Below are 27,341 nucleotides of genomic sequence, written 5' to 3'. Positions count from 1 at the left end.
TATATAAGAACGGAATAGAATAGGGACCAGAGAGAGAATATAGTAGATGACCCTGAGCATTGACCAGTGTAACCCAAAAGATAAAAGAAGAATAAGGGGTCTACTGTAGTGCCTTATTTTTAAAATATCTTCTAAAAGAAATCTAGTTCATTCTATCTGCCTATTCCAGGATCTATACTACAAAGAAGTAAATTGCGTGTACTTTTGTATGTTAGGAAAGGAACTCTAATATACTCTAAAAGTAGGCTTTTGTAAAGAAAGTGTTTTCTAGTAATATAAGCATTTCAAGTTTTTTTTAACTTCCTACAGAATGCAGAACCAGGAGTAATCCAGTAGTGCATTACCAGGTGTGGCCTAAAAACAAAAATAAAATAAAATAAAATCTGCTTAAACTAATTCTACGTTTACTATATATTAAATGTATATATTTAATTCTCATTGGTGGCAAGTCTCCATTTTCTACTACCTACTTCACCTTAAGATCAGTAATCTATACTCATGTCATTAACACATTGAGGAATTTTTTTTATTAAAAAGGGCAACACATATAAGAAAGTTACTTACGCGTGTGACACAGCTGCCTCCTTGCATTCTCTTATGTCATTAATACGCTTATTATATCTATGTACAGAGAAATCAGAACCATGTTTATTATAGTTGATAAAAAATTAAATAATAAAGTCAATTTTAAATGACTCTTAAATCAGTAAGAATAATATAAGATGAAGGACAAAGTTATCCACATTCTGTCATAGCACTTTTAAGTCTTTCTGGAAAAGTAAATCTCCTGTTATGATACATTAAGTTCAACAATAGAGCCAACCTTGATAATGTAGACTTAATTTCATTAAATACTTCCTTAAGATAGACAATAAAATTATATTTCAAATTAAAATTGATTCAAAAAACCTGAGTATGTTGACAAAACTACCACTTCTAACATTTTATGTTATCTTCTTAGCACAAAGAAAAATTCTGAAAGGGTAAAACTAGTGTTCAACACTAGGAGTGATTTAAGGATGATTGTTCTGGATTAGAGAAAATGGGAACAGAAAAGCATGACAATTTAAATTGTTTAAGGGATTATCATCAGGAATAATTTTCAGCTATCATTAAAATAAAACCTGCACTTTCCAAGCTAAAAAAGCATTTAATTAAAAGAAACAGAAAACCAATATACTTTAGTTTAAAGGTGCTATTTGAAAATAAATGCTAATATAACTTATTTCATAAACACTAGATACAAAATCTGAAAGTTCCTAAAATGTTAAAAATAATTCTGAAAAATTTCTGAAAATTCCTGAAATGCCCCTAAGAAACTTCAAAAGTCCAAGTTTTCAATTAATTACACTAAGATTTATGCATTCTTTGAGTAAAATAATACTTTGGGTCTTATTGTAATTAATATACTTCAAAACAAACTGAATTCATCATTCACAGTTAAAAAAATAAAAACTACTCACTTTTACACACAAAATTCTTAAAAGAAAAACAAAAATTATTTTGATACAGTTGAACTTAACTTGAATCATAACCTCACTCAATATACAGAGCAACATTTTTTTGCTTTTGCTTTTTGGCTATACTCACTGGTGCTCAAAAGTTACTCCGAACTCTGCACAAGGGGCCATATAGGATGCCAGGGATCAAACTTATGTCAAATGCAAGCAAAGCAAGTGCCCTACCTGTTGTACTATCACACTCTGGCTCCTAAGCAACTTGGTTTATATTGTTTATATATTTTAAATGATTCCATAGTAAAGCTGCCAATATCCATAGAAACCATACAAGTTTCATAATTTCATGATATTCAATCTCAGTTAATTAGAAAATGACAAAGTCAACTGACATTTCCATATACATGTTCGGACTATGCAAAAATAAAAGCAATATAAGAACTGAAAAGTATACCAAGTACAATTTCAGAGAGTCCATCTGCATGAGAGTATCAGCATTATCAGTGGTGATAGAAGTTTCGATGAGGATAAAAAGGATCACAGAATTATTACTGATCTTAATGTAGGAGCAATATTCTGTAAATAAAAATGCTCCAGACTATACCATGACCTTGGCAATCATATTACAAGATAAGCAATGCACAGCCAAAATTAAATCATTTCTCTACTTTAAAATTTTCTCTCAAATGACTAGGGGGAGAAAGATTCCCTTAACCATCCCAAAACATGAATATTTTAAAAAATGCCCAGTTGGGGGCCAAAGCGATAGCATGGAGGTAGTGTGTTTGCCTCACATGCAGAAGGATGGTGGTTCGAATTCTGGCATCCCATATGGTTCCCCAAGCCTGCCAGGAGCAATTTCTGAGCATAAAGCCAGGAGTAACCCTTGAGTGCTGCTGGGTATGACCCACAAACCAAAAAAAAAAAAAAAAGACTAGTTGGGCCACAGAGATAGCATAGCAATAGGGCATTTGCCTTGCACGAGGCCAACCAAGGACAAACCCATGTTCAATTCCCGGCATCCCTGAGCCTATGCCAGGAGTGATTTCTGAGAGCACATCCAGTGGTAACCCCTGAACACTACCGAGTGTGTGGGGAAAAAAAAAAAAAAAAAAAAAGCTCCAAAACCTGGATCTTGATTCATATATCAGGTTAATTCCCTCATACACCAAAATTTGAGACATACTGCCTTAAATTACTAATATTAGAAATATCTTCACCATGAATAACATCAAATAATAGCTATTTTACTTTATTCTAATTTCAATATAATACAAAATTGTAAAGAAATGTAGGTAAATTTCATTAATATCTAAAGTTAACAAATCAACGATCATTTAATAGAGTACAAAGAATAAAAAATAAAGGTTTAGATGCTCCTAATTTTAAAAGATTTATAACTATTACCAATCTCAGAGTGGCTTTTATATTCAGAACAGCAAGAGGCAAAAAAGGTGGCACTAAAATTTTTTGTAAACAAATTTCAAGATTCTTTGCTCACAGAAGAAAAATATACGTCCTTACTCAATAAAAACATTATTTCCAGGGCCAGAGAGGTGGTGCTAGAGGTAAGGTGTCTGCCTTGCAAGCACCAGCCTAGGACGGACAATGGTTCAGTTCCCTGGCATCCCATATGGTGCCCCCAAGCCAGGGGTGATTTCTGAGCGCATAGCCAGGAGTAACCCCTGAGTGTCAAATGAATGTGGCCCCAAAAAAACAAACAAAAAACATATTTCCTACAATACTGGCTTACCACCTGTATTTATTATAATTCAATGAAATAGTTCCATGAATCTTTTACAAATGTACTATAATCTAAATTAGCATTTAAAAAATTCAAATTCAAATAGGGGGTGGAGGCTGGAGGGGTAGGGCATTGCCTTATAGGCAGCTGACATGATTTGATCCCCAGCATCCCATATGGTCCCAAGCCTGCCAGGAGCAATTTATAAGTGCAGACTAATCACTGAGTGCCGCCAGGTGTGTACCCCCCCCCCCCAATTTAAAATCTTTGAAATATATGTAGTGCATTTTGCAATGTTTATAAATAAAATCGTATCAGGCTGGAGCAAAAGTACAACAGATAGGTCAATGCCTGCATGGCTCAATCCCCAGCATCCCTGAGGGCCCCTGAGCACTGCCTAAATGCAGAGACAGGAATAAACACTGAGCAATTGAGGGTGTAATCTAAAAACAAAAAATAAATAAAATCATATTATGATTTGCCAAAGAGAATACCTCTTATCTTACAATGCTAGTTTTGAAAGGATTGGAACACAAATACATTTTTAACTGTAACACTGCATATAAAAAAACCGAAGGATCATCTACATAAGAATAACTGATAAAAATAATATGCTGAGACTGGTGTGATAGTACAGGCTATACCTTCTTCCTAGAGATGACACATCTCCCAAAATTTAAGAAAAATGTACTCTCCTAACTTTCCCATAAACAGAAAAAGTAACTGGAACATCATACCCTCGTATGTTTACAAATAAGTCTTCTGCAGCTTTGTGAATATGGAAAACTTCATCTCGGAAAAGAGAGAGGCAAGAGCTACTTTGAAGAGCTAGCTTCCAAAGATTCAGTGCTGTTGCATCAGTATTTAGGATTCCATGGCACAAAATAAAACCAACTTGAAATAAAAAGAAAAGTACGTATAAATACAAAAGAATTACAAATATCAATTATTTTAGCTAAATAGGGGTGTCACTTAAAAGGTACAGAAAATTAAACAATCAACTACTGAGATTTTTAAGACATGTATACATATACATACAAGCTGAAGCAATAGTTACTATATAATAATCTTTGCATTTTGCCAAATTAGTACTTGTTCACAGAGATAAGGGGGGGGGTTCAGGGTTGCAAAAGGAAGTTATATTTTTTAAATAAGTGAAAGACATTTTCAGGAAAAGTATATAAAATATTTTAAAGCAGCTATAAGAATTTATAAATATTTAATAAAAGAATCATTAACTGATAAATGAAAAATAAACCCGGACTATTTTTCTAAGTTACCAGAAGAAATGAGATTAGTAGTAGCATTCCAAACTTTCACACAATTGTTTTTTATTAAGTAAGATTTTTTTAATATATTATATGATATACTGTGCAATAGAAAGAGATAGCATCTTTTACAGTTGAAGAGATAAAGGTTCAGTGATTCTTTTTTGTTATTGTTGTTTTGGTGGGGTTTTTTTTGTTTTTTTGTTTTTGTTTTTTTTTTGGTGGGGGAGGGATAAAGGATATCTATACCCAGTGGTGCTCAGGGATAAATTATTCCTGGCTCTACACTCAGTAATCACTCTTGGCCATGCTCCAGGGAATCTATGGGATGCCAGGGATTAAATTTGAGTTGGCTATATGTAAGGCAAGTACCCTAATCACTATCACTTAAGGTCCCTCAGTAATTTATCTGTCTAACTTTTACTATTAAGGTATCAGAGCCAGACTGAGGTTCAAGTTTTCCCTGTGCTCAATGTTCAATATCCTCTTACAACACTGCTGGTTTCCAGTTTACGAATTCAATTACTTTTTACTTTACTATACTACTAAATAAATATATGGGATTATATTTGTCAACGTCCCCTGTAGCTGTCGATAATAAGTCATAAAACCTCATCTGAAATAAATCATTAAAGATTTACTCTGTCTACTATAGGCAAGGTATTGTTCAGGGCATGTTACAAATCAATCACTATACTGAAATTTTTCTCTAATTGACAATGTCACTAACATCTTTAAAATCTTGAATCAGGGGCTGGACAAAGTACAAGAGGTAAGGGGCTTGCCTTTCATGTGGCTGATCCCAGTATCATCCCAGTATCATATATGATTCCCTGAGTACCATCAGGATTGAGCCCTGAGCAGAGAGCCAGGAAGTAATCCTGAGCACAGACGGGTATGACTCAAACAAAACAAAATAAATAAATAAAAAGTAAAATACGTAACATCTGGGATCATTTTAATATTTAGCTTGTTATTTATCTTTTTATTTTTATCTCAAAGGGTCATTACATAACAAGCTAACAACACATACATGGTAAAACCACTCCCAGAATACTTCATTTCCTGAATTTTCCTAAAATTTATAAATATATTTTCATACAATATATTTTTAAAAAAATTGTTCCATTACAACCAAAAATATGGAAATCATATATAGAAACTTAAAAGATTACTCAAGATAAATTCATACACACACTAATAGTAATAACACACCAGGTCTGTCTATATCTTCCCTATAAAACCCCTACCCCTAATTCAAAAAATAAATTACAAAGGATTGGAGAGAAAAGTACAGGGGTTAAGGCCTTGAATATAGCCAACCCTGGTTCAATCCCCAGTACTGCCTTTGGTCCTTCAAGTACCATCAGAAAGCATAAAGCCAGAAGTAAGCTCTGAGTACCTTTGGGTTTGTCCCAAAACAAATGCAAAAAAGCTACAAACTCAAAGAGAGAGAAGAAAATTCAGAAAGGCAAGTTAAAATAATAATTAAGAAAAAACTTAGAATAACTAATCAGAGATAAAAACTAAGAAAATTTTTTTCAAGAAACAAAATTTAAAATAAAAATATTGAGGCTTTAAAGAATATCAGGAACTAAAGGAAGTACCATGCTAAAGGAAAACAACAGAAAGATAAATACGAAGTATTATGTCTCTCATATGTGGAGTATAAACAAGGGAATAAATAACAAACTGTAATAGACCCCACGCCTGCCAAATGTCTATTTTAAATTTGAGAAGGAAATGGGAGATAGAGGCAATGAAATAATTAGCTGAAAGAAATTGACTTCCACAAGATGGATGTAGTATGATATCGTATTCCTAAATCATTAATATTAGCACTATCATATATCATGATGCCTACACAAGACCTAACTCCACTAGGAAATGCAATATTAGTATAATATTTATCCTGTAAAGATTAAAAAAAAGATATTCATTAAAGTAATAGAAGGGCCAAAGAGACAGTACCTAAAGTTTTAGCATCTTACAACATTCTAAAGGAGAACTATGAAGAAATACATATATGAGCACATCAATCATAATATGAAAATCAAAATGCCAGGCAAAAATCTCCTAAGTAGTTCTGGAGATAGTTTAACAGGTAGTACATTTGCCTCCCTGGTATCCAATATGGTCCCCAAGCCCTGCTAGGGCCATGAGCATTGGCGGATAAGGCCCAAAAGCCAAAACCTAAACAAACCAACCAACAAACAAAATTCAAGGACAGAAGTCCAAGATTACAAGCCTTCAGCAATGAATTCTATAAGACTTTCAAAGAAGACTCAATACTCATCCTGTTCCAACTCCTATAAATAAATCAAAGACGGGTGAGCATTCCCAAGCACACTTTAATGTCAGCTTCACAGAGCACAATTTTTCTCCTCACCCCTCCAGGCACCTCTAATGAACACAGATTCAAAAATCCTCCACAACATCTGGAATCCGTGATTCTGATAAACATTAAAAGGATCATTCAACATGATCAAGTTGGGATTCCTCCTAGGAATGTAACCACAGTCTAAAGATACAGTTCAATAAACATGAAATAACACATCAACAAAAGGACAGAAATCATGATTATCTCAACAAATGTAAAAAGAAAAAAACCAACAAGATTCAAAAAAAATTAATTTTTTTTGTTTGTTTTTGGGTCACACCCAGCAGTGCTCAGAGGTTTCTCCTGGCTCTGTGCTGAGAAATGGCTCTTGGCAGGCTCGGGGGACCATATGTGATGCCAGGATTCAAACCACCATCTATCCTGGATTGGTTTATTCTCCGGCCCCGAGATTCAACAATCTTTAAGAAATTACTTTAAAATAATGAAGGCACTACATAAAAACAAAACAAAAAAATCAATATCACTCTAAATAAATTACTGAAATGTTGGAATGTTTTCTTCTAAGTAAGAATAAAAAAAGATACCAACTTGAAACTCTTGAAACTCAATATACTCCTGAAGTCCTAGGAAGAGCAATTTGACAAGAAAAGAATACAGAAAGAATCCATACATACAAGGGAAAAAAGAAAAAAGGAAATAGTCACTGTAGGTGACAGTACTGACACACTGATCCTGAGGAGTGAGAGGTCTCTGGGGCCATTAAGTACTGTTTAGGAGTCATCTCCCAAATAAATGAAACAAAAGAAGAGTTTTTAAAATTATTTGACAGGCAAAATAATGCAACAGATGAGTCAGAGTTAGTCTATCTTTGGTACTTATTAGCTGTAAGGATTAAACTTTATATGCCTCATCTATGAAATAAACTATACAGGGTAAAATAAGGTGCATGTAAGTTCTTTTTTTATAATTTTATTAATATCTTTATTTAAACATTTTGATTACAAATATGATTGTGATTAGTTTCAGTCATGTAAAGAACACCCCCCTTCACCAGTGTAACATTCCCACCACCAATGTCCCAAATCTCCTTCTATCCCAACTCAACCCCCACCTGTACTCTAAACAGGCTTTCAAGTTCCTTCATTCATTCACATGGTTATGGTAGTTCTCAGTGTAGTTATTTCTGTAACTGCACTCACCACTCTTTGTGGTGAGATTCTTTTTTTTTTTTTTTTGGTTTTTGGGTCACACCCGGCGGTGCTCAGGGGTTACTCCTGGCTGTCTGCTCAGAAATAGATCCTGGCAGGCACAGGGGACCATATGGGACACCGGGATTCGAACCAACCACCTTTGGTCCTGGATCGGCTGCTTGCAAGGCAAACACCGCTGTGCTATCTCTCCGGGCCCTGTGGTGAGATTCTTGAAGTGAGCTGGAAGTTCCAGCCCTCCTCTCATTGTCTCTGAGGATTGTTGCAAAAGTGACTATTTTTCTTTAAACCCATAGATGGGTGAGACTATTCTGCGTCTATCTCTCTCCCTCTGACTTATTTCACTCAGCATGATAGATTCCATGTCCATCCATGTATAGGAAAATTTCATGACTTCATCTCTCCTGACAGCTGCATAATATTCCATTGTGTATATGTATCACAGTTTCTTTAGCCATTCATCTGTTGAAGGACATCTTGGTTGTTTCCAGAGTCTGGCTATTGTGAATAGTGCTGCAATAAATATAGGTGTGAGGAAGGAATTTTTGTATTGTATTCTTCTGTTCTTAGGGTATATCCCTAGGAGTGGAACAGCTGGGTCAAATGGAAGCTCAATTTCCAATTTTTGGAGGAATCTCCATATCGCTTTCCATAGAGGTTTAGAGAAATTGTTCACCCAATACCCATCAGATAAGGGGCTAATATCCAAAATATACAGGGCACTGACAGAACTTTACAAGGAAAAATACATCTAATCCCATCAAAAATGGGGAGAAGAAATGAACAGACACTTTGATAAAAAAAGAAATACAAATGGCCAAAAGGCACATGAAAAAAATGCTCCTCATCACTAATCATCAGGGAGATGCAAATCAAAACACACCACAGAGATTGGCACACATCACAAAGAATGAGAACAATCAGTGTGGCGGGGATGTGGAGAGAAAGGAACTCTTAACCACTGCTGGTGGGAATGCCGTCTAGTCCAACCACTATGGTGCATGTAAGTTCTATATGAGAAATACATTTAAAAAAAAAGCTTAAAAATATTTTGCCCAGAAGTAATGACTTTTTTTTTTCAATTAAAATCTGAGAAATAAAAATAAAAACAGCTTTACTTACAGATAATCCACTTTTCCATTGCATCTAGAGAGAGATATTCACAAGGCATCTTAAAAATAGAAAAATAAATGTGGTTAAAAGAAACCCTAAAGCTATATTCCATATTGAGTCACTCTTCAGAGTTCTTACTACTCAATTCTTGACTCAGATATCACAATGACAAAACAACAAATCAGAAAAGTTAGATTAAACCTTACAATCTATATAGTATGGGAATAAAAAAAAATCAGTGGTAACAGGTCCTGAGACTTGGTCTATAGAACTTTCTTAAGGTGGGTGGAGGGAGTGTGAGATCCACAGTGATGCTGAGACACTGACAATAGTGGTGGACCACTGTATTCCTCAAACACTGACAGCAGTATTATCAATCCTGGTGCCAAATAAAAACTGAAGTTAAAAAATTTTTTGAAATCGCTATTTAACCTTGCAGTTCACTCCACTGCAATTTCCCCATTTACCTAAATCTCTTTTCAAACGTGCAGTTAGTAGCAAGTGAGGATTTGGCTCAAGAGAGAGTACATGGTCTTGCACCTGTCAGGTTCTATTCAATCTCCTAGACTTCATGCCCTCAATGTCCTACATGTAACCCTCCAGCCTCTTGTACAGTACTGCAGAGAATGAACCCTGAACAAATCAATATAACTCTAAAAAATGTTAAAATTGCTCACTAAACTGTCTTCAATCTGGTAAATGCCAGCCTAAATACTCAAGTCAACTGAAGTTAGTAGTATTACAAAAGAAAATTTCTAGTAAAGGGGTTGGCAGAGAGATAGTACAGCAGGTACAGAATAATATAATAAATAATAATATAATTATATAATAATATAATAAGATAAAATGTAAGATGATACTTTACAGTGTCAGACTGTGCAGGATTCAGCATTGTACTGGGTGCACTGATAAGACTTAGCAGTTGGGCATTTCTCCACTGATCAGCTGAAAGATTCCTTCGAGGATATACCATCTGAAGGGAAATTAGTGCATCTGAAAGAGACTGAATAGAAAAGAAGTTAAAGAATAAAAATGCTTTTCTTCCTCTTCCATTTAATTCTTTTGCTATGTCTTGTGGTCATACCAGCAGTGCTAAGGTCCCAGATCTATACTCAGGGATCACTAATGGGAAGATATGGGGGACATACGTAGTGCTGGGGATCAGTCGTATGTAAAAGTAATCACTTACATGTTACACAATCTCTCCAGTTCCCCTTTCTACTTAAACACCTACTACAGATATCATGCATTTCTAATTGTACCACTTCAAAACAGTCTTTTAATTATAACTATGCTCCACATTGTATCCTGAAATAGGTTCCAAGTTTCCTCCCCTGATATTCAACACTGGAGATGTGGCTACCTGGTAGCTCACATGCCTTCCATAGAGAAGACTCAGGATTCTATTATCAGTATTACAAAAATTAAATAGATTAGGGGAAAAAAAGGTGTATTGGGGATACAGAGACAGCTTAAAGGGAGGGAGCACAAGCCATATGAGGAGGCCCAGTTTAATTCCCAAAACTGCATGAGACCCAAGCACCACTGGGAGAAGCCCCCAAGTATGACCAGGTTTGACTCCAAAACAAAAACGAGATAGAGGATAGAAGAACCCAACTTGGTCCAAGATCAGTGGTAGGCAGTTTATGCCGCAGTGCTTCTTGAACTACGGCCCGTGGGCCATATATTGCATTTGTTCCCATTTTTTTTTCTTCACTTCAAAATAAGATATATGCAGTGTGAATAGGAATTTGTTCATAGTTTTTATATTTTACTATAGTCTGGCCCTCCAACTGTCTGAGGGACAGTGAACTGGCCCCCTGTTTAAAAAGTTTGAGAATCATTGGTTCATGGCAAACTGGTGGTGGTAGAGGTTTAACAAAACTATACATTGAGGCCACTGATAGCACAGTGGGTAGGGCGTTTGTTTGTCTTGCATGCAGTTGACCTGGGTTTGATCCCTGGAATCCCATATGGAGTGCTAGGTGTGGCCCCAAAACAAAATACTATAAACATTAACATTATTATAACCATGTTACCTCAGTAACAATCAAATATTAAAAAAATAAAGTTCATTGCAACAAAAATTATTTTAAAAAGAAAATTCACAACAGTTACATAGATACAGCATTCTTGGCCAAGAGCTTAGTTCAGTATCCTAAAGAGTCAAATATTGGGTCACAATCAGATCAAAAGAGCTGAGTTCATTCTTTGCATGCAGGAAGAAGGTTTTGTTCTACTGTGCAGTTCCTAGAGCACTGCCAGGAGAAGTTCGCAAGTTCATATTCCTCAGAATAGGAACTGACCACTCCTGGGTGTGTGGTCCCTACTACCCCCACATCATCCCCAAAAAACACTTCCTAAAAAGTTTGGTCATCTTCAAATAAGGCAGAAAACCTAGAGTTATTCATTATTTTGCACATCTACCTTTCTACTCTGATAACAGTCACTGAAAGACTTGTGCGGTTAATAAGTATACCAGAGTTCATATGTCTCATTTCTCCAAAGAACACTGTATGAAATTAATGCACTAAAGTTATTTAACTTCTCATTGCTAGTTGGTTTTGTAATTACAGCTTCAGTCTCAAGACACTTAATACTTTAGGCCAGAGAGAGAAAGTAGAGTGGGTAAGGCATTTTCTGAGAGCACAGCTGACCCAGATTTGATCTCTGGCATAAACATTTTCCTAACCCCAGGCCCTGAGTACATAGCTAGGAGTAAACTTAAGCACTATTGGGTGTTCCCTCACCAAAATTAAAGAAATATTTAATGCTTTATTTACCTATTTCCTTTTTTTCTTTTGGTTTTTTTCTTTTTTTGGGGGGGGGGGGTCACACCCGGCAGCACTCTGGGGTTTCTCCTGGCTCTAAGCTCAGAAATCACTCCTGGCAGGCTTGGGGGACCATATGGGATGCTGGGATTTGAACCACTGTCCTTCTGCATGCAAGGCAAACACACTACCTCCATGCTATTTCTCCGGCCCTATTCACCTATTTCTTGCTTGCTTTTTAACTGCCTTTCCGAAAGAGTATAGAGAATGATGCTTTAATCTGTTTGCCTTAGAATTACCTCTGAATTTGTTAATGAATGAACCAGAACCGCTATTAGAATTTAGGTATATGTCTTTAGGTACATTTCATCAGATTACTCTGAATAGTTGGGGTTGGGGGTGGTAGAAGTGCATGTTAGGAACAGGACAAACATCCCAGGTGTTGCCAGGAAGCTCAGCAGCTCCTCCTAGCAATGAGCACTCCCCGCAAAATCCAGAGTAGTAGTATTAGGGTTGATTGTTCAATACTAGGGTCTGAGGATGTAGAGTTGCTCAAGCCCTATGGTGCCAGAGACCACAAAGCATTACAGCAGTGTGTGTGTGGGGGGTAACTAATATTAATATATCTCTACATATGAAATAACATATAATGATGATGTTAACTAACTTGCCCAATATCACACAATAAGCAATTTAAAGAATTGGAAGTAGAAACCAGTGAGAATTCACATTTTCAAATATTATACTTCATAATGCCTGCATATTATGCTACTCTCAACGTATAATGAACCAAATATTCCTTAGTATCTTTATACTACTTGACACCTAGTTCATTCCCTAGTTCACACTTCAGAAAAAAAGCCATGCATAATTATCATATTACATTTACTAAAAGTTTATCATACTATCAACTATTTATCATTAAGCTGTCTCATAAAAGCTATCTTAATGGGAACAGAGAGGTTTGGACGCCAATTATTTTGGCAATGTGGAAAAGTGGTATACATTCAAATTATAAACTCAACAACACTAAAAACATGAGATCTAAGCTGATACACTGAACCTTTTTTTAATTCTCCTTCCTACAAGGTGGCATGTAGGGGTGGGAAGTGCAAGGATGATGAACATGGGAACGCTGGGTAGAGGGATTGGTATTGAAATATAACATTTTTTATCATATCATGTTATATCAAAGAAATTGACACTGCCATGTGGTGGGAATGGTATTAAAATATGATACATTAAACTTGACCTAAGTGAAGGTTATCCTACCTTTCTAGCTAACGACAAGACAAAATCAGAAGACTTGTCACCCTTTGGAAGGCCCAAAAGCCAAGATTTCGAGTTACAGATGACTGCTGCTAGAACCATGACCAGACTGTATACAGCTTGGGACCAATAAAAAAGCCCTAACCTAGGGTTTGAACTACGATCTGCACAATGAACATGATCCCCAGCTTCAAAGGTCTGGCAGAGACCATTGTAATGGAATGGGGCTTCTGGAAGCACAAAGAAAGACACTATCCTAGGTGCCATCCTAGCTTCAGTGCAAAGACCAAGATCACCAACCACAGAAGATGAATTAAAATGACAATGATGGAACAGAACTTCTAGAACCACAAAGACTGACTTCATCATAACTCCCACCGCAGGATCTGTGCAGATACTGAGATCCCTAGTCACAGAGGCCTGATAGTATCACCCAGGACAGAGCAGAGGTCTTACAAACACCACAAAAGCACCACCAGGAGAGTAAGTGATCCTGAACAGAGTCTATAGTTGATCCCATGACAATACACTCCAAGGGCGGAGAAACCCCATATCTCTTAGGCCAAGTGAATTCCTTTTCGAATGACCCCAATATTTACTGTGCCTGGGCAGGAGGGGAAAAAAAAAAAGCACAAATCATTATTTTTTTATATATATTATTTTATTTTCATTTATTATTATTATTTTTATTTACCCATCTATTTTTGGTCAATTTCTCTGTTTGGGTGTGATAATTGAAGTTGTCCCCAGTTATACTTATTCTTTCTCTTCCTTTCTGTTCTTCCTTTGTATGCTATGCCATGTTTCCTATATCAAGACCATGACATTTATTTGTTTGTTTGTTTGCTTGTTTTGTTTTGTTTTGTGTTTATTTTTGTGGGTTTTTATTTTTTTTGTTTTGTTTTTTTTTGTTTTGTTTTGTTTTGTTTTGTTTTTTGGTGCTTGTGCTTATTGTTGGAGCCTTCACGGGATATTTGACACTTCTTTTTGTACTGGTGGAATGTTTCACCTTTTTTCTCTCCTTCATTTCTCAAACCGATGTTGAAAACCTCTGGAAGAATTCCACTTATTTTCGGCGTATTAGACTTTTACCCCAGTTTATTACTTTTCTCTCCTTTAAACAAAACCACGTAACTTGAACTAGCTAGTCCTGCCCCCCCAAATAGAGGGGGAAACAAGGGAGACACCAGGACCAAAGATGTGCAAGACTACTATGCAGTAGGCTAGATACAGAGGAGACCACACATCCTAGCTACCCTGTGGGTGAGGGAAGAGGATATGGGTGGTAGGACAAAAACGGAGGTGTAGGGAGGACAATTTGGTGATGGGAATTCCCCCTGATTTTATGTAAATATGTACCTAAAATATCATTGTCAACAATATGTAAGCCACTATGATCAAAAATAAATAAAAAAAATAAAATAAAAAAAATATGATACATTAAAACTATACTACTGATAATTTTGTAAATTATGGTTCATCAAATAGAAATAAATTAATTCAATATGGGTTAAAAGAAGAAGAAAAAGAAAACTATCTTAAAGCACATACTAAAACAAATTCTTGGGGTTGCTAAGGGATTAAGACACTTGCCTTCCAAATGCCAACCCTGATTAGATCTCCGGCCCACAAGTTCCCCCAAGTGCCACCAGGGGTCATTCCTGAGCACAGAGCAAGGAATATCCCTCAGCACTGCTAGGAATGGCCCCTGAACTCCAAAACAGAAGTTCTTACCTTGCTATGGGGTACAAATTCTTCCATCATCTTCTTTAGAGGGTTTTCATAATCAACAATCATCTGACCAAGGCGTGGATATTCTCGGTCACTTAAAATAAACAATAAAATTACACCAAGTTGTAAACCACCAAATGGATAATTTAACAAAGATTTTTACAGTGCCGGACTACCTTGCTCCGTGGGTCATTTCATGAGCATAATTGTATAACCCAATGATTGCCTTCCTTTCTTCAATGCGTGACAGCAATATCATTAGTGTTGTATAGGTTATGATCAAATCTAAGTAGTTCTTTGTTAAATCAAAGTTTACAGTCTAAGGAAAAAAAAACAAATTTAAATTATTTCTAATTTCACAAACTTTTAAATATAAATGCAAAAATCTTCATGGCAGCCAGCTAAAGATAGTAATTTCATTATCTTCATCCCAATAATAGAAATTCTACTTAATTTCTTTCACCTAAAGCTTGTCCAAGATTTGAATGTTACAGGTAAAAGCTTGTGCGTGTGATCCAATTTGATAGATAAGCATTCATGATTGCACCCATATTCTGTCTGTACACGATTTAAAAGTGTAATAACCAAAACCAGTATAATAGAAACCATGAAGCCAATCTCACTAAGGAAGAAAAAGAAGTATTATACAAATAAAACAATCTGCCATTAAATCCACATAGGCATTTTTCACCTTGACTTTCTGTATCTGTAACTGTCATTACAGGAGTAATTCTGTCAAGCATATATATATATATATATATTTGGTTTTTGGGCCGCACCCAGCGGTGCTCAGGGGTTACTCCTGGCTGTCTGCTCAGAAATAGCTCCTGGCAGGCACGGAGGACCATATGGGACACCAGGATTCGAACCAACCACCTTTGGTCCTGGATCGTCTGTTTGCAAGGCAAACCCGCTGTGCTATCTCTCCGGGCCCTCAAGCATATCTTTTATAAAGAAAACTTGTATGTGTCTTGGGGCCAGGTGTGGCCCAAAATCAAAAACAAAAAAAGAAAAAATGATATCTCCTTAATTTCTTTTAATTGGATGTACTAAAATATAAAACAACTGCTTCATATTATGTTTAGGTTTAACATTCTAAAACACAAAGAAATAAACAAACAAATACAGATAATTCTGTATAATTAAAAATAGCCACATTAAAAATAACTACAGGAACTGGAGCAAAAGCACAGTTACCTTGCATATGATCAACCCGGGTTCAATTACTTGCATCCCACATGGTCCCCCATGCTAGGAATTATTTCTAACAACAGAACCAGGAGTAATTTCTGAGCATCATTGGATGTGGCCCCAAAACAAAACAATCAAATAAGCAAAAAAAAAGGCTATAAAACACACCAAAATTGACAGGGCTTAAAAACCTAGATTAATCACATAAATTTGCTCTAACAGGAAGTATTTAGTGACAGTAAGTATTACAGGAAATAAGAAAATCAAATTTGTCTCAGAAAATTACACTTACTATATCAAAGAAGACCTGGCAGACATCAATAGTATTCAGCAATTCACAAACATGGTCCTAAAGATAAAGACTTTTTTTAATTGTATATATAAGATTTAGAAAACATAAAATACACATATATTAAAATTTAAGTCTAGAAAAACTCTAATCTTACTATTTATAGGTGACAAAATAATTTACATTTATAAAACAAAATCTCTGCAATGCTTAATTTTATATATTGAAGTACATACCTTAAATTCCATAACATCTACAAAGGTGAAGTAATATAATGCCAAATTTTTCAGAATCTCTGATTTTTCTTTCTGTAGTTGTGCTAGCTGTTGCTGTAAAAACAAAATTAAAATGCATTGCTCATAGAAAACAAAGTATTTCAGTAAAAAATTCTTATGATTGCTATATGGAAGCACAAGCTTTTCAAACAAAATTTCTAGATGATTAATAAGCTCTTTTTCGAAACAAAATACTTAAGACATCAAGTGCAAACAGTGATCAGCAACTGACAGTGTGGGGCTATAAAACAAATCAAAGCGGATTAGTACCAAACTAACACTACTAAGATTGAAACCGTTAGGAAAAAGCAGTACCAAATACATTCTTAAAAAAAAAAAAGAGAGAGAACAACTTATGAGCATGATCACATTACTAGAAGGGAAAAAGAAAGTGAAAAACATTGTAACTTACACTACAAAAAACTAGATGCTTTGTAAATTTGGAACTTACCAAAAAGAACATCCAGGGAAAGCCACGTTACGCATGCAAAATAAAATGTAGATACAAACATAAAATACGGTCACGGTTCCCTGACCAGATCCACAAAACACAATAATACATTAAACAAAAGTAAAAATTATAACAAAAAATAAATGACAAAGAAGCAAAACTAGAGTTATGACACTGGTAAACGTATAAAAGAAGGACACGTGAAGACAAATACAGTTTAAATCAACTTGTATTAAATATACTGAAATCCTAGTTTATTTTCCTTTCTTTGGAAATAAAAATGTTTATTGGAAAGAAAGAGAAACCCCAAGATGGGGAGAAACTTAATATAGGACTAAGTTCCTAAGTTTTATTTAAAAAAAAAAAAGTATTAATTTCTGAAAGAACATCCCTAATATTAAAAACCCTACCATAAACTGCCAGTGAACCATACATAACCTTGATACCATGTTTAACTTGAAGAACAGCAGTTCACAATCATTTAGGTCAGGAGCTAGTTAGAAAAAGCCAATCTCGAGCCAGCCTCCTATCTACTAAATTAGAATCTACGTTTTATTACTCCAATGATCAGAATAAATGCCAACAAAGCACCTATCTAGAATCTGAGAAAACTAGAAACTATTAGAAAGTGATTTGAATGAGTACTTGCTATCAAAACCCTCTAACAAAGATGTACCTCAGAAGTAGAGTGCAAACTTTGAATATATGAGGCAACTCCCACCCCCACCCCCGCCCCGCAAAAAGCCCGAGGTCATGGCAAGTTCTTACTCAGTAAAGAAATATTGGCTACTACCCTGTAAACAAGGACCCGGTTTCCAGACTAATCTCAGAAGAAATGCAAGCCTAGCCATTGAAACTCAGAGGTACACTAGTTTTCGAGCTGAAAACTTTCAGGGACCCTTAAAAAGGAGAGAGTGGGCCAAGTCTCCACTCAGCTGAAGCTGAAGTAGGGACCCCTGGCCCACCCCACAGCAGTACTCAAACCCCACAGCCACCCCATGCCAGCAATCCAGATTCACTGCTTCAAGACTAATCTCTGCAGAAACACCAATCTGACCAAAACAAACAAACAAACAAAACACACAGGTACATTTTGGTTTGGAAACTGAAAACTCTGGGGTCTGCTTGAGATGCATGGGCAGCCTTTGCTCAGCCCCCTAAGGCTGCAAGACCCAGAAACCAACCAACATCCCAAGTCCCTGCAACACCTCCAAAGTCCACAATACCAACAGGCCAGTAGGGGCACAGTAAATTAGACGGGAAAATAGCATAGAAGCTCAAATCCTAAGCCCAATAAACAAAAACAGTATTACAGAAGACTCAACTACCATCACACAGCTTAGTAAACTCTCAATGATATTAATGACACCATTGTGGGATATAACAATTTTCAGAACTTTTACTAAAGTGTTTTTCAATAATCCCATTTTGCTGTAATAAGCAAAATAAAATAAATTATTTTATACCTGCTAAGGAGGAGGCAGGTAGTAGTGGAGGGGTACTAAGGGATAGAAACTGGGAGCAATGGTAGAGTGAAGGTCACACTAGTAATAGGATTAATGTCAGAACACTGAATGCCTGAAACAACTGTACTATGAACAACTTTGAAAATCAGTTTAGATACAATTAAAAAATTTTTAAAGAATTTTTTAAAAATACTGGATAAAGGTGTTTTATACAGAATACCGAAACACTGTGAGCAGCCAGAAAAATAAACAGCAATGCGTAAAAAGGGTTTTTTTGTTTTTCTTTTTCAAACTATGAAAAGACCTATAAAAAGTCCAGTAGGTTCTACTCTTACAGGATAGACAGCTCTAAATACAAGCCAGGAGCCTAAAGATGATTCAAAGAGGTAAAAGGCAGGGCTTAACCCAATTGTCATCCCCTGCCTGTTGTGCTGACACTCCCAGCAACATTCTGCCAAACTATGGACCCATGTTATCACTAGTAGTAGTTCCTGGAACCCAACCTCAACACCAGTAGGGAGACCTAGTAAACAACTCTTTTTTGAAAATCAAATTAGAATAATACATTTTAGGGTAAAAAAAGAAAGTACACAGATTAAGATACTTCTATGTCGTGGACCGGAGCTTGAATGCCCAGCACCACATATAATTCCCTGAACACTGTCAGAAGTCACTCCTGAGTACAAAGCTAGGGGAATAGCTCTGAGCATCCTCAGGTTTGGCCACAAACCCTCCTCCAAAATAATTATAATCTAAAGTAATATTTGGAGGAGGTATTACCTATCTCTCCAGCATACGTTCCTCCCAAGGACATTAAAAGAGCCAAATGACTAGAAACCAAGTATAAAGTCTCCTTAAAAAACAAATACCAGGGCCCGGAGAGATAGCACAGTGGCATTTGCCTTGCAAGCAGCCGATCCAGGACCAAAAGTGGTTGGTTCAAATCCCGGTGTCCCATATGGTCCCCCGTGCCTGCCAGGAGCTATTTCTGAGCAGACAGCCAGGAGTAGCCCCTGAGCACCGCCGGGTGTGGCCCAAAAACAAAAAACAAAAACAAAAAAAAAAACAAAATAAAAAACAAATACTATCTACTTACAAACTTCTATAGTTTTATTGCTGAGATGTCTACATTATTTTGAAGAAAATATTTGTCTGAAAACCATTCTAAATTACAGGAAACAGAAAGGTCTGTGGGGGGGGGAGCTGGAGGATGGATGAGAATAAAGGATGAAGGAGTATTCAGAGCTAAAACTACCAGTTACAAAGTGTCATGGGGGTAGACCTACAGCTTGCTGCTATAGTCAATAATGTTGCCTGGCATAGTTTTTCCATTCCATTACAGAGTAGGTAACATTTGCCATAGTATCAGTTTGTTATGAAGTCATAACAAAAAGACCCTCCACCATGGTCTCTACCATCTTTAGTTATTCCCCCTATTTATCAGTTTTGTAATTCAAGGACAAGGGTCTGGGGGCTGATGCTCAATACCACATATGGTCTCCTGAGCACCAGAGTAAGAAGAGGAGGGGGAAAGAAGGGAAGGACAAGAGTCTCTCTGTGTTTCACAAATGAATGAGACCATCCAGTATTTGTCCTTCTCCCTCTGACTTACTTTGCCTATCACAGTAACTTTCCAGTTCCATTCAAATTGCAGTGAGCTGCATGATTCCACTTTTTCTTAGAGCTTCGTATTATACCACTATGGTCTACTGTTTACCATAATTATTTCTACATCTTTATCTGTCACTGGTTATTTGGATTACAGACATATCTTGGCTATTATACTGAACACTGCAATGAACATAGGTGTACATGTATCTTTTCATATTAGTGTTTGGTTTAAAAAGAACTCTGTATGACAATGAATGCATTTATTGGCATGGTGTAGTTTTAAGTTGCTAATAGATTAGTTCTTAAAAATTTTTACAAAGGCCAGAGCAATAGCACAGGCAGTAAGGCATTTATCTTGCATGAGGCCAATCCCGGTTTGATCCCCAGCATCCCATATGGTCCCCTGAGCCTGTCAGGAGTAATTTCTGAGTGCAGAGCCAAGAGTAATCCCAAGTGCTGCAGGGTGTCCCACCCCCCACCCCAAGTAAGTTTAATAATAATAAGAAAAAGTAACTTTCAATTGTGACAGAAAGTTATTTGTCTTGCTATAGTCATTTTGCATAACATACATTGAATCCTGCTTTTTGAATACAAAAAACTATTATATGTCAACTACATTTCGGTAAAGTTGCATAATTTTCATCATTACTGCTCATCTCAAGCAAAGTATTCAAAATCGATCCTATTTCACTCAGATTTCTTTCAACAGTGCATGATGATATATTAAATTTTTCCTGCTTCATAGTTTTGAAATGTAATAAGTAAAAGCAGACTGATAAAATCAAAGGATAAAGAATATAAAAGTACAGTGCATTTGTTACTGAGTTTAATTATTAACAGAATGCTTCCTCCAATTTCAGTGTCATATTCTGGAAAATAAACAGCAGTCACTATCTTACGGGCCTTAATTTTATTTTCTACAAATTCTCATTCTACCTAATACTGTACCCTCACAAAACTTAAAAGTTAAAACTTCCTGTAGTTGGTAAAGGGGCGTGTTCTTTTGGTTAACTACAGTCCTATTTGTAATCATGGTATTTAAATAAAATTTAAAAAAAAAAACTTCCAGTGGCAAGGAAATATTTGTACTGAAACTGATCATGCATCTTTACTGAAATGTTTAAATGTTATCACTCCTACACAGCTCAACTTAAATGTTAACTCCATTTTCAAGAAACTGACCTAAATTCTTCCTTTATGACAAATCACATCTTCTTCCTTTCAATGAGTATATATAGAAGTATCACTTTCTCTTGTGGGGGAACCACCCCAGTATTTCTCAGGGGCCCACTCTGATACTCAGCCTAGAAATGCTTTGCGGGGTGGAGGGAATAGGGGAACTTGGGAAACCGCATGACGCTGGGTGGGAATCAAAGCCCAATGCACATACCTTGCAGTCCCTCTGCCTGAATTACACCTCTCAGCATTCTAACTACTCCAAGAGCATTCTCTACTGTGTATCAAAGCTCTCTCTAATATTATAAGACAATGTATCAAACTTGATTTCTTAATATTCTACAGACTGTATCATTCATCTTTATACATAAATATCCAACACAAACAGCTATCAGATGAATGATTAAAATAATGATATTTTTAAGACTGTATGTGCCGTTAAATATGTTTGTTAGGTGATACAAGAAAGCCTATTTTGGTGTAATTATGACTAAATAATTTAACCTCTCCAAGTCTAGTATCTACTTCATCAAAATAGAAGCTGACATGAACAATGAGACATAGGTATTTTAGTGCCTGACAACCAGAAACTATTTAAACTAAAGGCCCCATCCTAGGATCAGCGCAAAGACCAAGGCCACCAACACAGAAAACGGATTAAAAGGACACGGAGGGAACAGAACTTCTAGAATCACAAAGAAAGACTTCATCATAAGTTCCACTCCCTGACCTGTGAAGATACTGAGATCTCTAGATAAGGAGGTCTGATTTTATCACCCAGGACAGAGCAGAAGCCTTCCATTCACCACAAAAGCACCAAGGGGAGAGTAAATGAACCTGAAAGGAGTCTATAGTTAATCCCATGACAATATACTTGTAGGGTGGAGAAACCCTGTTTCTCTTAGGCCAAGGGAATTCCTTTTCGAATGACCCCAATATTTACTGTGCCTGTGCAGGAGGAAAGAAAAAAGAAAAAAAAAGGCAAAAAGGCAAAAAGCAAAAATTTTTTTTATTTATCTACTTTTTGTCAATTTATTTGTTTTGGTGTGGTTATTGAAGTTCTTGTCTCCATTCATATGTTTTTTCTTCTTTTCTTTTCTTCCTTTTCTTCCATGTGTTCTGCCATGTTTTTTATCTCAAGACCATGGCCTTTATGTGGTGCTTATCTTTATTGTTGGAGTGTTCACTGGATGCTTTATTTGACACTTCATTTTGTACTGTTATGGTGGTCTACCTCCTTTTTTCCCTTCGTCTCTCAAAACTAGGATGAGAGCTTCCAGAAGGACTCCACCCATTTTTGGCGTATTTGATTTTTTTCTCCAGTTTATTACTTTTCTCTTCTTCAAACAAAACCATATAACTTGAAATATCTAGTCCCGCCTCCCAACTAGAGTGGGAAATAAGGGAGGTACCAAGACCAAACAGGTGTAGGACCACTAAGTAGTTAGCTAGGCAGAGAGGACCACTTACTCTGGCAGCCCAAGGGGTGAGGGAGGAGGATATGGGAAGTAGGATGGAAACAGAGGTGGAGGGAGGACAGTTCGGTGATGGGAATTCCCCTGATTTTATGTTAATATGCACCTAAAATATTATTATCAATGATATGTAGGCCACTATGATTAAAATAAAAATTATATTAAAAATATTTAGACAACCTCCCACATATATACATATATGTATACGTATATACATACATACATATATATATATATATATATATATATATATATTTGGTTTTTAGGTCACACCTGGCAGTGCTCAGGGGACCATATGGGATGCCGAAATTCGAACCACCGACCTTCTGCATGCAAGGCAAGCGCCTTACCTCCATACTATCTCTCCGGCCCCTTCCCACTTTATATTTTTATCTACATTTTCCAGATATGGCAACAGACTTGGAAGAAGGTCAATATGTCAATCCATGTCTATCAGATTTCAAAGCTCAAACATCTTTTTCATAGACTTCAACATTCAAGCTGCCATTTAATGACACAAAAGTAGCATAGGAATAACCAAGATTAAAGCTGAATTCAGAAAATAATAGAAGCCCATAAACTGGTCTCATAAATTGAACTGCCTAACCTCTTTAATTCAACTACTTCATGCTATATAGTGATCTTTCTCAAGTTTATATTGCTAATATGTCATTCTGAAAGGCAAAGAACAGAAAAAAGCATTTGCTCCGGCCCTTTGAGCTAATACCCTAGTCCTCAGAAATGACCCTCTTATTGTGAGGCATTACAGTTTTGGATTTTGCTCTTTGGGGAGCACTGCCCTAAAAGACTACCTGTGAAGTAACCAGAATCTCAGATTACATGGCAAAAGAAGTTCAGCACCTGCTATCATGATGGGTTTGTGCCCTATCTCACTTCTACCTGGAAAGCAGGTAGGACCTAAGACTGTCCCACAGGTGAACAATCACCCACAGAATAATAAGAAGTAAGTTCTTATTTAAGAACTCTAAGCTTGGGGCTGGAGCAGTGGCGCTAGAGGTAAGGCATCTGCCTTGCAAGCGCTAGCCTAGGATGGACTGAGGTTTGATTCCCCCAGCATCCCATATGGTCCCCCCAAGCCAGGATCAATATCTGAGCGCATAGCCAGGAGTAACCCCTGAGCATCAAACGGGTGTGGCCAAAAAAACCAAACCAAAACAAAAGAAAACAAAAACAAAAAAGAACACTAAGCTTGGAGGTGTTCTGCTAAGCATTTCTTGATAACAAATAATAATATAAAGCTGGTAATACAAATTCAAACAATATCTTAGCACCCAGTAATATTAAGTAAGTAGCACCAGGAAAATTGGCAAGTTAAAAATTTCTGGTCATACAAATGATAAAATTAACATAAATTGATGAAACAAAATGGGTTTTTTTTTGTTTGTTTTTTGTTTTGTTTTTGGGTCACACCCGGCAGCGCTCAGGGTTTACTCCTGGCTCTATGCTCAGAAATCACTCCTGGTAGGCTCGGGACCATATGGGATGCCGGGATTCAAACCACTGACCTTCTGCATGCAAGGCAAATGCTTTACCTCCATGCTATCTCTCCGGCCTTTCAAAACGTATTGTTAGTACTAAAACATCCTTAATTATGTGTAATAGCACATATAGTATGGTTGGTCAGGTATAACATAAAAAATAATATAAAAGCAAAGATACAGAGAACAAGCAAAATCAGTTATGCAGTTACGTAGCCAACCCCAAAAAGCTATTATTACTACACAAATAATAATATAGTAGCATGATTTTTCATTAGAAATAAAATGAAGTTAATACCTTTACATTAAATGTTAATAACTATTTTGATTGTAGTGGGGTGCTTGCCCATATTTGATCCCTGAAGTCTACAAGGAGTGATCCCCAAGTAGCTCTGAGCACAGCTGGGTGTGGCATAAACACAAAAAAAAATTCTTTTGAATTCTAGCATGTGACTACCCTGCTTTCAAAAATGTGGCTACTTAACCACAGTAAAATAAAACAAGAGTTTTCTGACTGATATAGTAGATACCTATACCGGACTATTTACGTCAAGATGGCCACAAGTGCTAATCTTCCAAGATTAAGTAGTCACTGATACATGTAAGTTTTTATTTCGATTCCTATCAACATTTGTGGCTACTGATGAGTATCTCTGGGGTGAGAGGGCTCATACCTGGCAATGTTTAGAGCTTACTCTTGGCAGGACTAGGGGACCATATGAGAAGTAGGGAACTGAACACAGGCCAGCTACTTGCAAGGCAGGTGCTCTCTCACTGTGCTATCATTCCAGCCCCTAACAAGTACCTTATTTACCGTGTGTTACAAAATATAGCTATTACAGGTCTGTCTAAATAACTTCAACAAGATTGATCATAGTGAAAAACAATAAGGTGTTCTCTGAAAAAGCACTATTTATTTTAACATACCATTTCTGACTTTCAAAACTGCATGCTTGTGAAGGCTGGGAGAAAGTTTTATTGAGGTATAGTATAAAACTCATTCATAAATGAATAAAAGTTTTAATAAATGCATAGTCATGCAAAAATCTACTCTTCATAATGGAGTATTTCATTATCTTTTAAATAGAATTGAACAAGATAAAGTTCGCTTATTAATTAATTAACCCAATTTACCGTCAAGCCCTAAATGACTTAGTCTGTTTTCCACCTCAATAAATTTATTCATTGTAGACATGAACTATAAATTGAATCACACAACATGGACCTTCCTACATCTAGTTCTTTCATTTGCCCTATGTTTTTAAAATTAATCCATCGTGTAATATGGACACCAATAGATCATTCTTTTATTTGTTAAACAGTATTCCGGTAAACTGATAGCCCTATTTTATTTACTTATTAATGGGAATTTGAACTGTTTCCAGTTTAGACTATTATGAATAATGAATGTTGCTATAAACATAGGTAGGTATTTTCATTTATTTATGGGGATTTGGGGAGGGTTTATTTGACCACACCCAATAACTGTTCAGGACTTCCTCTTGGCTCTGTGCTTAGGGATCACTCCTTGCATGGCTCAGGGACCATAGGGGGTGCTGGGGAATTGAACTTCACTGGCCCATGTAAGGCAAGTGCTTTCCTGGTTATATGATCTCTTCAGTCCCTATAATTTTCTTTCCTTTTCCTTTATTGTATTATATTTTTCTTGTTTTTTGTTGGAGGGGGGCATACAAAGCAGTGCTCAAGGGTTATGATTGGCTCAGCACTTGGGAATTAATTCTGGTAGTTCTCAGGGAGAAATATGGGATGCTGGGGATTAAACCCAAGTCGGCCTCCTGCAAAGCTGTACTATCTCTCTGGCCAAGTATTTTTACTTTCCTTGGAAAAATTTCTAGGAGTAAAACTGCTTCTCTCCTAGTTCTCTAATATGACTCAGATGTAATTGATACTAAAAGGGGCTTCCAGGTCAGTATCGTGCTACAGTTATATCGTACTATACATTTAACCAAAAAGTATTTAGTCTCGGGGCCTGGAAGGTGGCGCTAGAGGTAAGGTGCCTGCCTTGCAAGCGCTAGCCAAGGAACAGACTGCGGTTCGATCCCCCGGCGTCCCATATGGTCCGCCCAAGCCAGGGGCGATTTCTGAGCACATAGCCAGGAGTAACCCCTGAGTGTCAAACGGGTGTGGCCCAAAAACCAAAAAAAAAAAAAAAGTATTTAGTCTCGAATAGAGCCAATTATTGTAGAAGGAGCAATGGGAAATTATGAATAAAGCACTTACTTTGCCACTCAATGAGATTATAGCCCAACAAGGAATGTAATGAGACATACAGGAAATTCATTCTATGGGGAAAAGGCCACAGTAAGAAATGTCAGAATTTTTTAAAGTGGTGGGTCTGATGAACAAAACAGGGGAAACTAAGAGACCCTGGAACTAAGAAGGCATCCTAGGTCGGGGATGGCTTATTTGGGGCTTTGTTTCTTTGCAAAAGAGACATCTACACCCCAAGTGCTGACAGCCTGGGCCAGGATTATTTTAGGTGATTATGTACTGCCAATGGGTGTTTTCTTCAACTGGCAGGCCTGTAAGCAGAGGTTATAAATATGCTGGCTTGGTTTGTACTGGGCATCTCTATTTGGGGGATGAGAGGGAGATTCTGAGAAAGATGAAGTGACATTAATGGAAGAGTAAGTTCTTAGACATTATTACCTCTAACACTCTCCTTAATACCCTACAGCCATAGAAAAAATAACTGTATACAGCCATAACTCAGAGAAATCTATTTAATTCACCATCACCTTTTTACTGGTACTTTATTGAACTTTCATGTGTCTTCAGATTCAAAAGCTCATAATCACATGTTCCTTTTCCCTCTCTCCCTCTACAAATGGCTGATAAAACCTATCAAGAGAAAGCAAAAATCCCAGCATCCCATATGGTCCCCCGAGCCTGCCAGGAGCGATTTCTGAGTGTAAAGCCGGGAGTAACCTCTGAGCGCTGCTGGGTGTGACCCAAAAAAACAAAGAAAAAAAAAACCCAAAAAAC

General features: G+C 36.6%; 1 protein-coding gene across 4 annotated transcripts in view; it reads right to left on the bottom strand.

Annotated features, from left to right (window-relative positions):
* Positions 1-27,341, bottom strand: part of NCKAP1 (NCK associated protein 1) — a 91,290-nt gene that overhangs the window by 38,831 nt on the left and 25,118 nt on the right. For 2 of the 4 annotated variants that reach the window (XM_049773543.1, XM_049773545.1), the window contains 8 exons: positions 16,619-16,711; positions 16,386-16,442; positions 15,079-15,221; positions 14,906-14,996; positions 9,997-10,134; positions 9,141-9,189; positions 3,939-4,095; positions 565-621 (listed from right to left, as the gene is read on the bottom strand). In XM_049773543.1, coding sequence (XP_049629500.1) covers positions 565-621; positions 3,939-4,095; positions 9,141-9,189; positions 9,997-10,134; positions 14,906-14,996; positions 15,079-15,221; positions 16,386-16,442; positions 16,619-16,711 — 785 coding nt within the window. The remainder of the gene's footprint in view (positions 1-564; positions 622-3,938; positions 4,096-9,140; positions 9,190-9,996; positions 10,135-14,905; positions 14,997-15,078; positions 15,222-16,385; positions 16,443-16,618; positions 16,712-27,341) is intronic. The other 2 variants (XM_049773544.1, XM_049773546.1) reach the window with 1 other exon arrangement.

Source organism: Suncus etruscus, chromosome 5 (assembly GCF_024139225.1).
Source record: "Suncus etruscus isolate mSunEtr1 chromosome 5, mSunEtr1.pri.cur, whole genome shotgun sequence".
Classification (NCBI taxonomy): domain Eukaryota; kingdom Metazoa; phylum Chordata; class Mammalia; order Eulipotyphla; family Soricidae; genus Suncus; species Suncus etruscus.
Note: the sequence above shows the minus strand (reverse complement) of the source record. Positions and strands in the feature narration are given on the sequence as shown.